Raw genomic sequence first — 14,079 nt, 5'->3', positions numbered from 1 at the left:
TGATGTGAGGGCCAGCCTCTGTGGACATACTCTGTACGGTTTATATGAACATCCGCTCCCCAGTAGTGGTATGGCAAAAGGCACAGACTCTGCTCTTGCCCACAACATCTGGATTCACTTGACGTTAGCATCCCAAGGTTGTCCTAAGCAAATGGGGGGGGGGATACGCACTCTGCCACAGGGCTGTCTCGATGTCCCAAAATACTTGCTGGTGATCTCTCTGCTCAATGAGCTGCATACGGCTTATCATGCTTGCGACATTCTGGCCGCTACCAAGAGACTTGAGCCACTGATCACAACAACAGCCCGGCCGAAATGTGACTGAGCGGAGCTGAAGCAGTGTCGATGAACGCAGATATTGGATAAAGGGGTCCATCCGGTGGCTCTGCGTCGCCCGTAGCCTCAATCCGACAACGAAGTCATTGCGGCCATAGAGTATCGGGGTGGCTTCTTGTTCGATCTGCCTGCATGTCCGTAGGACCTCGACGTGAGGTTTCCTATGGGTCAGCGATACGACGCGAGGTCTCGGGCGGGGAGCCCGTAGGTAGGCGACTTGGTGCTCCGGCGGCTCAACTTTGACGTGGAGCTGGCGGCGGCTGCTCGACACGATAATGGGCTCCGGGTTGAGGAGTAGGAGCTCGTAGATGTCTAGGCGGAGCTCGTAAGGGAGACTGAAAAAGTCTAGGCGGCACGGGCGAGGCTCCACGGTGATTGGCTGTAATGGCTATAAGAAGTGAGTGTGCTTAAACATTATAATTGAGATTGGTTCCAGCAAGGATCGCTTCAACGAGAAAACGGACAGGGCTTTGAACATGCAAAATGCTGTGAGGCCCTATTGTGGTAGGTAGGTAAATAGGTAACAGGCTCTGAGTCTGTACACAGTAAGACGACCGGTCCAGTGACTGCAGGATTGAAAGTGCCGTGCCGGGTAGACCCTTGATGCAGATCATCAGCTTGAGCTGCGAGAGCTGTTGGATCCCCGCACCGAGATGCGGAGGTGGTCCACAGGGTCCTTCTTGCTTTGCCCACCTCAATGCATCCCTCAGCTCATGTGACGTTTGTGCAAAGTGTTGGGGTGAGTGAGTAGGCATGGGTAGTGCCATGCTACTCCATAGTGTAGAGGATGGATATCTCCAGATGGTCCACACTCGTGTCCAACGTCTTCCGGCATCCTGCCGCAACCATGGTGGAATCCAGATACGGAACTCGGTGATGGACAGAAGATCAGATGCAGACTCACAATGACGGCTTGCGTTTGTAGTTCTGGCTCTGACATTGACCAACCAGGACTGGGCGGGTAGATGACCTCGTCAATAGCGTATTGGTGGTGGTCATGAGCACCGGGACCTTCCATTGCGGATGACGAGTATGATGCAGCAGTCTGTCTGCAGCATACCTAGAACTGACGGGGGATGAGGCGAGCTGGGGAGGGACGTCAGGTATGCAGTGGTATGCAGTAGTAAGGCGGGGCAAAGATTGAGAGGAAAAGGTGCCGGTGGACGGATGAGGTGAGAGAGGGCCCGACGAGAAGTGATGGAGAGTTTGTGTAAATTAATCCGGCGCATGGCTCGGTTCGCCTTTCCAAGGGTCCTTTGTCTTTTTCCTGATGGGAAGCATCTTTCTCCGATCGAGGAAGCCCCCATGTCCCGGATCACTATGTAGATTGGACAGCACGATAGGTCCGTCCAGGAGCCGTGGGCAAGACATGCGGGAGGGGAGGTGCAAGGAGCTTCCCGAGTTCACCTCACGTCATTTCCTTCTCCTGGTATTCCTTTTTTTCCAACCTCGCAGCTTCCCAACGGCAGGCGATGCGAGTCTGGGTCTCGGAGGGGGGTAAAGGAAGGCAGCCAGTAGATGCGGGGAAGCTGCGTTCATATCATGAAACTACCCGCCTTCCATTCAACAACTACCTTAGACCACTACCTATGAGATGGAGGAACTACGGACATGGTACGCAGACTTTCCCAGCTTCAGGCTGACAGCTTCGATAGCTTGAAGGGTGGGGAAGGAGGGGTTGGTGACCTCTGCCCACGGGCAGTTTTCCGCCTCCGAAAACCTTTGTACACTACCTGAGCGTGCTGGATGGGATCGCCGTCATGAGATGGTCAAAGTGTAATGCCCATTATCGGAGCAAGAAAAGGATTGAGTGATGAACCAGGATGACTGTGGCGGCTAGCAATGGTTATGCACGTAAGAACCTAGATCATCTCACGAGGGGCTCCATGGTAAGGATGTCCGAGGAAATACATCAGACGGTTTGATACTTGGCCTCTGTGAGCATGAAGATGAAATTGCTCAACTGAAATGCCCATTGAAGGCCCAGTAATGGAGGGAAATTGCTGTTGAGACGAGCAAGAAGTTGAGAGGCATATCCCTTGAGAAATAGCAAGAAGCTCCGAGACGTCTAGAAAATGCGTCACGAAAGCTGAAGAGAAATATCGAGTGGTTTGGGGGCTTGAAGGCACCAGAAATGGACAGGGAGGTCCAAAGTCTGGGAGAAGAAAGGGGTCTGCGTGCCAGCCTTGCCAATCTTTTTCTTCTACGGAGTACTCTGCCCATGTTTCAATCTCAAGGAGTTTCACTCTCTAGTAATTTTCAACAGCTCTCAGTCCTCTTACGTACTCTGATAGTCTTCTGCTTTGCCTCATTGTTACCCTCAAGTAAGCTTAGGTTCTTCATCATAGGAGCTGGACTGTTTTTTTCTTCCTTGAGAAACCTTGTGCCGGGCTAGCAGAAGCTGCAGCAATGTCTCGTGCCTCCAGTTCCGCTACCGTGCTGCAAGTTGTGGGACCCAAGGGCGAGTGACATATTTATATGGGACGTTCCTGAAGAACCTACGCAGTAATAAGACAAGGTTGAAGGAACGAGTGTCGAGCCTCGGCAAGAATGGCCTGAAATATCTGAGTCGCGTGTGGCCGTTGAGCCTTCATTTCTACCTCTGGAATTCTCATGTAGTAGGGGAATGGATTGAGGAACACGAACAAACACAGGAAAGAAGGCCTTTGTGATGAGGAAAATTTCACGCCCGCGACAAGTGAGGTGAGGTGTGACCAGGCCGGGGCACAGTCCGAAAAGGTGCACAAGCTCTGACCTTCCTTGGCAGCCGTTCGAGTCCATTGCTTTTCAGCGCGCGAACCTTCAGGGTGGGTTGCTCCCAAACACGCCGGGACTAGGTAAAGGTACCTCAGCATGCAAAGACCCGCTGGAACGGCGTAATTCAAATGTTCAAGTACCTCAGAAGCTTGCGCATTAAGGTATCTTCACAGACGTCAGATGCTCCTTACCTTACCTACGGTAGGTACCTCAGGTACGTAGATACTTTGGGTACCTTAGGTAGTCGAAGCTCCTGCTTCCGCTTCCTTCTTTTCGTTGCGTCCATCCTTCCATCTGCCAAAAAGAATACACGCGTGCCTACTCCGTACCTTGGAATATTTTGCTTCGAACAGCTTACCTGGAACAAAAAGGTTCTTTCTTCCTTTGGCCCTCGTTCATTTGCAGCTAGAATGGCAGTTACCTTATAATATCCCAGCTGTATTTGCTCAGTTGCAATTTCCGTAGCTGCAACGGCCTTGCTTGTGCAGCTTCCCAACGACCCACGCCGCCCTTTCCGTCCTGTCCTAGGCCGCGAAGCTCTACCTGGGTCCCCAGTCACGCATCATCGACCTCGCTACGGAGTACGATACCAATACTCCGTAGCTCTGCTCTCTTTCCACTCAGGTAGAGGTAGAGATACCTGAAGCGTTGAACTAAAGCTGCTGCTAGCCCGTCTTCGTTTCTTACCGGTACGTCCCCATCAGGTTGTGCGACTCCAGCTTTGCTGCACAATGACCCGAAGCTCTTGGTCTTCGTACAGGACGGAAAATGACAGGCATCGCGACTAACAACGATTTCCCGCTAATGACATGATTACGAGCCACAGACCAACCGCTTGGCTGTCTAGACCCTCTACGTCCCATTTTGCGCATGCCTCTTCGCGACAGGCGTTGACATTGATTCACTCTCCTCACTCTGATAAACCAGTGCCGGTGACGTCCCTTTCCGGGTTTGCTCTCCTTCCTCCCGTTTTCCCACCTTTCGTCTACCTCTTCTCTCCCGCAACGTCGTCTCCCAGGTAGGTCCGGATACATGGCGGAATACGAAGGAGAACCACATCATATTGTCAGGCTCCTCCGCGGATACTTACTTACTTCTCGCATAGCCAAGGTACCCTGGCCGACATCTGCAGCGAACCCACTTCAGAGCTGCCCTCCACCTCCACGCCTCCCTCTCTCTCCGCACCAGCTTGCACCTGGACTGAACCTGGACCGGGCCTCGACTTGAACGTGGACGCACGGCTCCTCATCCCCGCCACGCCCATCCGCTGTCCGTCACTTCGCAAACAACTTTTGTCGGGCCACTCAACACTTCCAACCTCCTACGAGAACACCTGTAATATACTGTTAATGGCCACTCGCTAAAAAACAGATCCTGTGTCGTTGTATCGTTGATCCTGCTCTTTAGTTTTGTGTCTCGCAACGCCATACACACACAATGGCGCCGCTTCGTGGAGGAGAACAGGTCTATGCGACGGTTCGTATCCCCAACCGCCATCGCAAAGCCCAGCGAGCACAGGAAAAAAAAAAGTAAACAAAGAGCTAACAGCCACTTTCGCATAGCTTCTGTTGAACGACACATACCTTCCAGGTTAGTTTCTGGCCCTCCATCTACTTTTCAAAGCTTTGCTGACCAAATTGTAACCAGGCGCATTGGTTCTTGCTCATTCTCTCCGCGATGCCGGCACTTCGAAACAGCTGGTCGTGCTCGTCACGCTCGATACCGTATCTGCCGAGGTTATCACAGAACTCAAGGTGAGCTCGCGACAACCTTGGCGCCAATTGATCTCTCCGTACAATGTACTGATGCCTCCCCGGTGCAGGCTGTCTACGATCATGTCATCCCCGTGCCGCGCATTCGGAATGCTCGACCAGCGAACTTGTACCTCATGAACCGGCCTGATCTCCACTCAGCCTTCACCAAAGTCAACCTCTGGCGCCAGACTCAATTTTCCAAAATTGTCTACATCGATGCCGATGTCGTCGCCTATCGAGCTCCTGACGAACTATTCGACATTGCCGCGCCCTTCTCTGCCGCACCCGATATCGGATGGCCGGATCTTTTCAATACTGGTGTAATGGTTCTGAGCCCCAACATGGGAGACTACTATGCTCTCATGGCGATGGCGGAGAGGGGCATTTCTTTCGATGGTGCCGACCAAGGTCTCCTCAACATGCACTTCAAGAATACGTACAATCGCATCAGCTTCACCTACAATGTCACACCCTCGGCACATTACCAGTACGTGCCTGCGTACCGACACTTCCAGTCCAGCATCAACATGGTGCATTTTATTGGCCCCGACAAGCCGTGGTTCCAAGGTCGACAAGCGAGCAAAGGAGATTCACCATTCGAAGACATGATTGGAAGATGGTGGGCCGTTTACGACCGGCATTACAGAGTTGCCGTATGTCTCCCAACGTCGTTTTCTTTCGGGCAGAACAAGAGCTTACGTCTCCATAGGAAACAGCATCTGCTCCGCCACAAGAGCAGCAGCCACAGGTTCAGGAGGAGCATACTCCTGTCCAGCAGCAGCAGACACATCAGGAACAGCAGGTTCCTGAGATTGTACAGTATTTTACTAAAGGAGAATTCCAGCCGCAAGCTGCGCAAGCAGCATCAACGGGTGAGCATTTCCACGGGGCGGAAACGCCCCGTAGCCACGGTGGCACACACTACCAGACGATGCCCTCTTCCTCGGGTCATCCGGCTCATGGCCCTTCCCACCATGATGCTCACGATGCTGGCTCTTCCCAGTCATGTGTTCATCACGAACAGCCCCATCATGGTCAAGGATCCCAGCCTGAGATCGCGTATCAGGCTGGCCATTCGTTACCCCCTTTGAGCGATTCATTTGGTGCTTTTGCTGGAACGCAAGCTGAGGCTCGATCAGAGCAGATTTCAGCACATGAGGGGCGGGGTGAATCAGTACCAGTGGAGCAACCAAGAGAGCCAACTCCTCCGCCAGCATGGGACGCTCAGAGGTTCGTCAATGATATGGCCCACTAGCTCTTTCTTCTGATACTAACTTTATACCAGACAACCCCCACCGGCAGATTCAAGACCAGAGGCACTCAACTTCCCTTCACAGACGTATGAGATGTCTCAGGACCCCGCTCCATTTGTGCCCCCCCAACGATACCCGAGTCCCCCAAGAAACATGTGGTATGAGGTTCCGAAGGACAAGCCAACGCAGAAGCCTCGTCACCTCTTCCCATGGGAGATCAACCAACCCAAGCCGACCAGAGTCTTCACTGCGGATTTGGCCGAGCCGGAAGCCGAAGAATCTTCGAGCACGCCGACTGGTGAGCACGCGGCGTCTTTCACGGCGTCTTCCACATCCCAGGCTCCCGCTGAGCCGTCTCTTTTAGGATCATCGACGACTGGTCAAAAGAGCGAGCCCAGCACCCCAGCCACTCCAACTATCAAAGTCAGCCCGTCGGACCCTTGGACCGCTTTTACACGTACGAATGCCTGGGACGAAGTACCCGAAATCGAACGTTACGTCGAGGGTCTCCAGAAGCATCGTCGTGGGAAGAGCCAGGGCTCGGTGGGAACCTCTGATGGAAAGACAGCAAAGGAGCATGGGCTCAAGCTCACAGACTTCCCTAGCGTAGTCGACAGACCTAGTCTTCCAGTCACTCCTGCACCTATCCGTCGGCCAAAGTTCTGGGGCGGTGGCCCCAAACCTGGCGACGGAGAGGATGATGAGGAACTGCCGGTCGCCCAGGGCGTGCCGCCGCAGACTGACTGGGTATGTGTGCATGGAATTCGGTGGACTCCCGCAGACTGTCTTTGCGAATATACTAACCTGCCCTTGCGCCCCAAGGACCCTTCTGCACAGCTTCAGGAATTGGCTAAGCAGCAGTCAGAGGCTTTGTTGAAGAAGCTCGGTGGTGGTGAAGGTGGACCTGAGGGTGTGAGTCGAGAGATCCCGAAACGTTCCTTGCCGTTCGGCTCGGAGAGAGTGTTTCCACCTACTTATGTTGCGCAGTCGTCTAAAGGAGTGGTACTCAGTCCGCAGCCGGTGAAAGGCAGCGCGACTACGAGTGTTTTGCGCAATCTGGGTGGTGAGCAGGCACAGATCCAAGAGCCGGCGTATCAAGGTCCGGGTACCGCCTGGGAGAGGGGAGAGGGTGCCCCGTTGTGGGAGACGCCTGCACTTCCTATGGAGGAGCAGCGCGATGTGCTCGACACATAATGGGTAATGAAGTATGGGACTCGTGTCTAATAATTACATCATACAGCAGCATATTTTAGGCTTACGAAGGATGGAATTGGTGGCATATGGCAAGGAAATGGGGAGCTTCATTGTATCATATTGGTGGCGATGTTTTCGAGGTGCCGTCCAGTGCGGATGGGGGGCGTGAAGGTCATAATGCGGGACGAAGAATGGCGAGTCGGATTCAATGAATTGGTATATATACATATCTTGTCAATAACCCTGCTTGTGTAGGCAATATGGTTTATCATCTCACCAATTCAAGGATTGCATCTAGACATGTTGTTTCCCCCATGTCCATTATTTCGGTCTTCGAGGGAAAAGCTTCGGGAAATTCTATCAAATTCCAAACATCAATCATGTAGTGGTCTCATGTCGATTCGTGGTCGTCAGGTGTACGCATTACCTTGGACAAATGGGCATCTTCATTATCAAGTTGTTTGAAGCCGGCACACGCGTGACATACTCAGTCATTATGCCTGATACGATGGATAGAAGACGGTTCCTTGAAGAGCGCTTATCTCGCGTACTTAATATTCGCTAGTAATCCTACAGAAAATTGGTATGATTTTTACACTTCAACCAAAAGAATACCGCCCCAAACGCCACGTAATGCCTGCTCCTTGGCCGTATTTATTCGTCGTCGTCAACGGCTTCCTCGACCGTGACGGCCTTGGCCTTGGCTTTGCCCTTGCTACTACTACCGCCTTCCTCCTCGGCACTTCCCTCGGCCACCGCGGGGGCCGTGGCGGACGTCTTCTCTGGCGAACTTCTAGGCGCGTCCTCATCGTATCTCGGGGGTTCATCGATAGACGTCTCCGATGGGGCGTTGTTGCCCAATCCCGGCAAACCACGTCCGTTGCCGAAAAGCTGGTTCGCACCGCCCCAGTTAGGTAGCACCGGGTTCGGGGCAAGGACCGGCGGCGGGTCCGTCTGATTCGTGGAGACATCGTGACCAGAGCCAACGGGCTCCTGTCTTTGCTCGTGGACGGTAGAGCGCGTTGAGAAGTCATTCGTAGCAGGGTGAGTTGAGTCGGCATCCTGGGTCACGCCAACGACTGGAGCTTGCGGGACAGGTGCCTCCGAAGGCTGAGCTGTCTCGCCCGACGCCGACAACGGCCTTTCGGGGAAGGGCTGAGATCCGGGGGCGCCTTCTATCCGCTGAAGAGGAAGAAGTGACCATCCAGGTGGGATCACTACGCCTTCTGGGAGCTCAGAGCTGCCGGCCGGAATTGCGTTGGAGTGGTTTGCGGCTCCATGCCGTGTCACTACTGGGCCGTTCACACGCAGGGTATGATGGATGGGCACTTGCGATAACGACATTGCCGGAAGTGGCATCTGCTGTGGCTGGCCCAGGTTGAACACCGGCGGGGTCGGTCCAGGATTCTGGGGTACGTTTTGGGCCTGTTCTGTAAGCTGCTGCAGCTGGCGAATACGGCTCAGCTCTGCTGTAAGAAGATGTAGTGTCTGCAGTTCCTGGTGCATGCTCTGAAGGGTTGACACCTCACGCTGTATCATCTGCTCGAGCTGTTGAATCTGCTGCCGGATAGCTGGCATGTTGTTACCGCCTGGCGTTTGTGCAGCGGGCGTAAAAGGGCCAGCGGGACCGCCCTGAGCGAAGGGTGCAGGGATGGCCTCCTGGGGAACACCCATTTGCTGTGCCAACTGCTGCATGTTCTCGCCCTGGGCGAAACCGAGGCGGAGAGGGCCAAGCTGGAAGACTCGCGCTGCACCGTTTCGGGGCGGTTGCTGAGCTGGCTGGCCGCCGGGAGCGGCGCCTGGTGCATGGTTCGCAGGCGGTTGCTGGCCAGGTGGGACAGCAGGCGCAGCTCCGAGCCCGCCGAGACCAATCCTAGCGAACATTGCGTCCCGATTCTGCGGTACGGCGCCATTATTGTTGTTGTTCGTAATGACAACAGGGCTTCGGCAGGTAGGACAGACTTGTTGACGCTCAAGCCAACTCTTGAGGCATCCAAAGTGTAGAATATGTCCACACGGAAGCTTTTTAGGTCGCACACGTTCGACGGCCCCGTTGCTTGGGTCCCAGGGACGCATCTCCTCTCGGCAGATGATACATGTATCCTCTCGTCCCAAATCCTCCTCGGTAGCGTCAGGATACTTGTTCATGTCTTCGACAGCCTTGCGATAGCGCCACAGTGCTGAACCCCTCTTAATGACAGATCTGGCTGTCATGAAAAGGTCACGCATGATGTGAATCGGCAAGCCGTAGAATGTGAGCAAGATGCCGAAGAACACCAGGTAGATGGCCAGTTTCACACAATCTGGATATTGTCAAAGCATGGCCACGGCCGCAGAGTTTCGGTGTAACTTACCAGCGAAAAGGTCCAGGATCAGTATCCACTGACCCTTTGCCTCCCATCCAGGAACCTCAATGTCCATTTCATCAATGTCCTCCTCACGAGGCAATTCGGGCTGATCCTCACCCGCACCGTTTTGTTCGCGCTGTCGGATGAGTTCCTCGCGCTCCTCGCGAACTTGTCTTCGTCGCTCCTCCAGGCGCAATCTCGTTTGCGTCTTGACAATGTTCTGCTCCATCACTGACACCAAGTACCGAATTCCGGTTCGTGCTGAGCATGTTGCCAAAACAGCGAATTCGAAGAGGAACATGACCATCATGTTAGGACGTGCTTGTTGGATAACTGTAGAGACAGTGTATCGAAGGAGCCAAGTGTCGTATACCAAGCTTAAGAGGAGTGACAAGCTGAGCCTAGTGTGGAAGAGACCCGGGTTCGCAGGAGGCTGTTGCTCGAGAACCTCAACGCGGCCATCGCCAATCCAGCCCCAGACCTTGCCTGTCACCAGTGCGGTAAACATGACGAGGAACCACGCGCCAATCTCCTCCCGGAATATCGTCATCGCGAGGCATGTTTCGGTAATAGCGAACCAGGCTTTTTCGGAAAGTTGCTCGACTTCAACTTGTCGCAGCGGGCCATACAGGAGTCGTTGCAGGCCGTATATCAGGGTACCGTAGATGAGGTAAATGAAGTTGACCAGGACCTGGAAGCACTAATCAGCTTCGGTTGCAGCGGGACCACGAGGAAGGCCAGATAACGCACCAATAAGCAGAAGTTGCTCTGCGCGAGGTAGACCATGGCCGAGTAAAAGTTGGCTCGTTGGTGGAAGGCTGATACGACGACCGAGGCCGCCAGGGCCGTGGAAACCTATGTCTCTGGGTCAGCAAGTTACAGCTCCGAGATGGCCAGGCGTGTCTGGCGGAGACGGAGCTATGCGAACGGAGCTTGTTCGATAGCTCCAACAGCGTCACTTACCCCTGCGTACCACGCGAGCCTCATCTTGACTTTTGATGGGCTGTTAGCACGGGAATTGGTGATGTGGAGTGAGGGAAGCCCTCAGGTGCCCATGTTGTTGATGCAGGCCAAAGAAAGTCCGGATGCGCGGTGTTGGCGTGGTAGTACGTCTCTTTCGGAGGCCGTAGTTGATGCCACGTTAATGACAAGCATCCACTTGCTGCGGTGGATTACCTGAGCAGAGCAGTGACGCCACAGTATCCAACTACCTCAACGCGGTAGCGCGGGAAGGTTGGAGGTGGAGCACGTGATGGTTCGTTACACAAGGTGACTGAATCGGGGCTACATTAAGCCGACTCCGGCCACGATTCAAACGACAGGCCGGCCCTGCCGTTCCTTATCTTGGTCACCGAGCCCCCGATAAGGATGACAGCGTTCGTCTTCCGCGATGAGTTGGACGGCGCTCTTCTCATGTCCGCTTGAGAACGGATAGCTTTTGCCAAAGGAGACGCCGTAGTCGTTTCCCATCTCCCTGCTGAGGAAGTTGAAGTGGTATTTTGGAAAGTCATCTGTCTGCCTCGGTAAATGCGACAATGATAACTTGGTCGTAAAACCTCACTTTTCTACCTCCCTCGTGCTTCATCCATGGCCACGATGACAGCTGGATTGATGCCCATTGCTACTCCAGCGCTCCTCACATCGCTGAAGAATCAACCACATGTTCCCAAGCATGCTTGGTATTTCATTGCTGCCACGACTTTGACCATACTGAATCGGCCAGATGAGATACCGCAAGTCTACAATCATGTCATGAAACACGGCCTCGGTCCTGATGATGTGAAGCCGGGCCCGGAGGAACACCTCACAATCTTGAGGAAGCTACGTGAAGCACTCGTCAAGGCTTCTGCAGTTGGAGGCCTGCCCAAGGTACCGGTTTCATACTGTACTTCTCTACTTGGAAACAGTCACTGACATGAAGTAGACCATCAATTCTCTCATGGAGTTGAAGAAAGTGACACCGGAGCACCTACTAGATGAGCCGCAAGGTGCGAATGATACGCTTTCTTCATCGCCGACTGCACGGCATGTGGACATACACCACACTCCCTCTTCCAAGATCTTGCAGCGCGGCCAGGGCTTCTGGGATAACATCTACGGCAAGATATCGAGACGGGTAATGAGTCAGATGGACCGCTCGGGCACGGAAGACCTCGGTTTAACCGCCCGGCTGATGTATGGGTACATACTCAGCAATACCAACGTTCTGTCTCCAGTAGAGACATCCTACGTTCTCATTGCGGGGTTGATACCGCAGGATGTGAATCCTCAGCTGAAGGGTCATCTCAAAGGCGCTCTCAACGGTGGCGCATCTGCCGAGGAGGTGAGGGCTGTGAGAGGCATCGTCATGGACATATGCAAAGCTTCAGGCATGAACCAACTCGGTGACGGTGTACCTGGTGGATGGGGCTGGCGAAGCGAGGTTGCAACTGTATGATGGCTATGTATGCTACAGGGCGAGATAGACGGGGCGACGGTATGGTAGTGAAGACTATCTCGATTTGGAGACTTTGGATTGGCTAAGTCACATCAAGTGACAGCGTGTGACGGTAAGAAAGCCCTCACGAGGCTTCTCAGCACCGAGGAAAGCCTCGTGGTAGGCAGAATGATATGCTTTCTGCAATACAGCACACATCACGATACTGGGGATGAGGCTCGGCGGGCAATCAAGAGGTTCCGCCGCGGTCACAATTCCGCAATAGACGAGGCCGGAAGCGATGCACTTAGCGACGAGAGCACGGCGAAGGTTGACTGGCCCACAAACGCTGGCACCCAAGTGTCCGAGTTGAGTTATGATATTTGTGTTCCCGTGATATGATAGACCGTGGTACGAACGGAGCCAGCTGCCGCGCTGCAGGGCATGGGGGTAAGTCGTGGACGGTGGCCCTGCCCGCATTGCATACGTACATCACCCATATGTACATGCTCACATACGGCCGTAGGCAAGCTTCTTGGGTACGGACTGGGGGGGTTCTCATGGATATTGAAACCCGTTGTATAGAGCCTTGTCCCTCCTCAAGCGAACCAGCTGTCAGCATGGGGAAGAGATACCTGTCTGCTACGGGCTCCCTATGTCGTGCAACCCTCCCCCATCCCCAAAGATTGGCGCTGGGTTTCCGGGCCACACAATGGGTTCGCGCCGTGGAGATCAGTACATCGCGTACAGCAGCATACTCTGTAGGGAAGGTCGTAGCTTGACCGGGATGGTGGGCTGTCAAGCTAACTCTACCCATGAACACCAACCACACGCATAGTGTACACACACCCATGAGAGGAGTTGAGGGCATCACCAGCAGCTCCGACGCCGAAGTCCGAGGAGTGCGATTGATACACACACCAAGATTCGCGCCCCAAGCCGGATACGGCCACTGGATGCAACAGCACCATCATCCCAGGCATTTTCCCTCTTGAGAATGGCACCCCCAGAGCCCCTGCATTTCTGTCTTTCCGTGGCTTCTGCTTGGCTACCACTCGGGTGGAGAGTTGCGAGGAAGGCAGGGCTACTCAGGCAAGCCAAAGGCGACGGGGGGGACCTGGTTCTCTTGAGTCTGCATTTGCGGCTTGCCAGGCACCGTGGCACTGGCACCCCCCCGCGGTTAAGGGAAGAAGAAACAATGACAGAATTGGCGTGTCGATCTTTTCAGTCTTTTCCCTGCCCAGGGAGCACCCCTCCGCGCGAGGTTCAAGGATCGACATTGTATCCGTACGAATACCAACTTACCGACCTCTCTTTCTCTAGGTATTTCCCGTTTCCCTGCTGTCACGCCTCTGTCAGTTATTTCAACCACACCTTTGGAGTCTCGACGACAAAGGGGGCAGCGATTCGCTCGGGAAAAGATGTGCAAGAGTGGTCGGCGACCATCTTCCACCTCACCTTGCAGCGACTAATCTCGGATGGCTTTTCGTCCGAGAACGTGAACATCATCTCCATGCCTGCTCCCCTGTCACCCATGCCCTTGTCTGTCTTGGACTCCGACTCCGATTCCGATCTTTAGCTACCAAGTCTCTCAACGACAACAAGTCATCTGTAGCGCCGGATTTAATACGATTTTGATCATTCAAGGGAGCCGCGAAATGATGCTCATCGCCGGTGAAATGTGACAATGTCAAAATACTTGGCCGCCCCGGTTCGCCGCCGGCTGCTCGCTGGTAATCTACCCGCCACCTACTCATTCATGATGCTGTTCTTCGGCAGTGGAGCGCGAAGGATTGAGACTATCGATTTGGTCTGGTCACGACTGCCCAGGACTCCAGGTTTCCTCATCCATCTACCGGCCATGTCAACCCGTCACACTTCCAACCCAAGTTCCCACCTCTCACGTGCCTCTCCGCTTCCGCCTCCGACCCCGACTCCTGCATAATCGCCCGTACCACCCTCGGCCTGCCTCGCCTCGCCGTCGGTGTAGTCTTTGCAGAACATCCCACGCCGCGCCTTTC

At 54.2% G+C, this 14,079-nt stretch overlaps 5 protein-coding genes across 5 annotated transcripts; 3 read left to right on the top strand and 2 right to left on the bottom strand.

The window, feature by feature from the left end:
- Positions 1–40: 40 nt before the first annotated feature.
- On the bottom strand, positions 41–1,354 carry CCOS01_08622 (uncharacterized protein; the record flags this gene model as incomplete). Its single annotated transcript, XM_060456783.1, has 3 exons — positions 41–108; positions 172–724; positions 1,241–1,354. The coding sequence occupies 3 exons, from the start codon at positions 1,352–1,354 to the stop codon at positions 41–43; spliced, it is 735 nt and encodes a 244-aa protein (XP_060313057.1).
- Positions 1,355–4,530: 3,176 nt separating this feature from the next.
- Positions 4,531–7,294, top strand: CCOS01_08621 (glycosyl transferase family 8; the record flags this gene model as incomplete). The annotated part of the gene is made up of 7 exons (XM_060456782.1): positions 4,531–4,569; positions 4,656–4,683; positions 4,741–4,847; positions 4,916–5,500; positions 5,557–6,077; positions 6,133–6,847; positions 6,923–7,294. The coding sequence occupies 7 exons, from the start codon at positions 4,531–4,533 to the stop codon at positions 7,292–7,294; spliced, it is 2,367 nt and encodes a 788-aa protein (XP_060313056.1).
- Positions 7,295–7,948: 654 nt separating this feature from the next.
- Positions 7,949–10,629, bottom strand: CCOS01_08620 (uncharacterized protein; the record flags this gene model as incomplete). Its single annotated transcript, XM_060456781.1, has 4 exons — positions 7,949–9,597; positions 9,649–10,333; positions 10,393–10,497; positions 10,606–10,629. The coding sequence occupies 4 exons, from the start codon at positions 10,627–10,629 to the stop codon at positions 7,949–7,951; spliced, it is 2,463 nt and encodes an 820-aa protein (XP_060313055.1).
- Positions 10,630–11,238: 609 nt separating this feature from the next.
- Positions 11,239–12,079, top strand: CCOS01_08619 (carboxymuconolactone decarboxylase; the record flags this gene model as incomplete). Its single annotated transcript, XM_060456780.1, has 2 exons — positions 11,239–11,511; positions 11,567–12,079. 2 exons carry the CDS (start codon positions 11,239–11,241, stop codon positions 12,077–12,079), a joined length of 786 nt encoding a protein of 261 aa, XP_060313054.1.
- A 976-nt stretch (positions 12,080–13,055) lies between these two features.
- CCOS01_08618 (uncharacterized protein) lies at positions 13,056–13,637 on the top strand (the record flags this gene model as incomplete). Its single annotated transcript, XM_060456779.1, has 1 exon — positions 13,056–13,637. One exon carries the CDS (start codon positions 13,056–13,058, stop codon positions 13,635–13,637), a length of 582 nt encoding a protein of 193 aa, XP_060313053.1.
- Between the last annotated feature and the right edge of the window lie 442 nt (positions 13,638–14,079).

This window comes from Colletotrichum costaricense (genome assembly GCF_030867565.1).
Source record: "Colletotrichum costaricense strain IMI 309622 chromosome Unknown Scaffold_8.1, whole genome shotgun sequence".
Lineage (NCBI taxonomy): Eukaryota > Fungi > Ascomycota > Sordariomycetes > Glomerellales > Glomerellaceae > Colletotrichum > Colletotrichum costaricense.
Note: the sequence above shows the minus strand (reverse complement) of the source record. Positions and strands in the feature narration are given on the sequence as shown.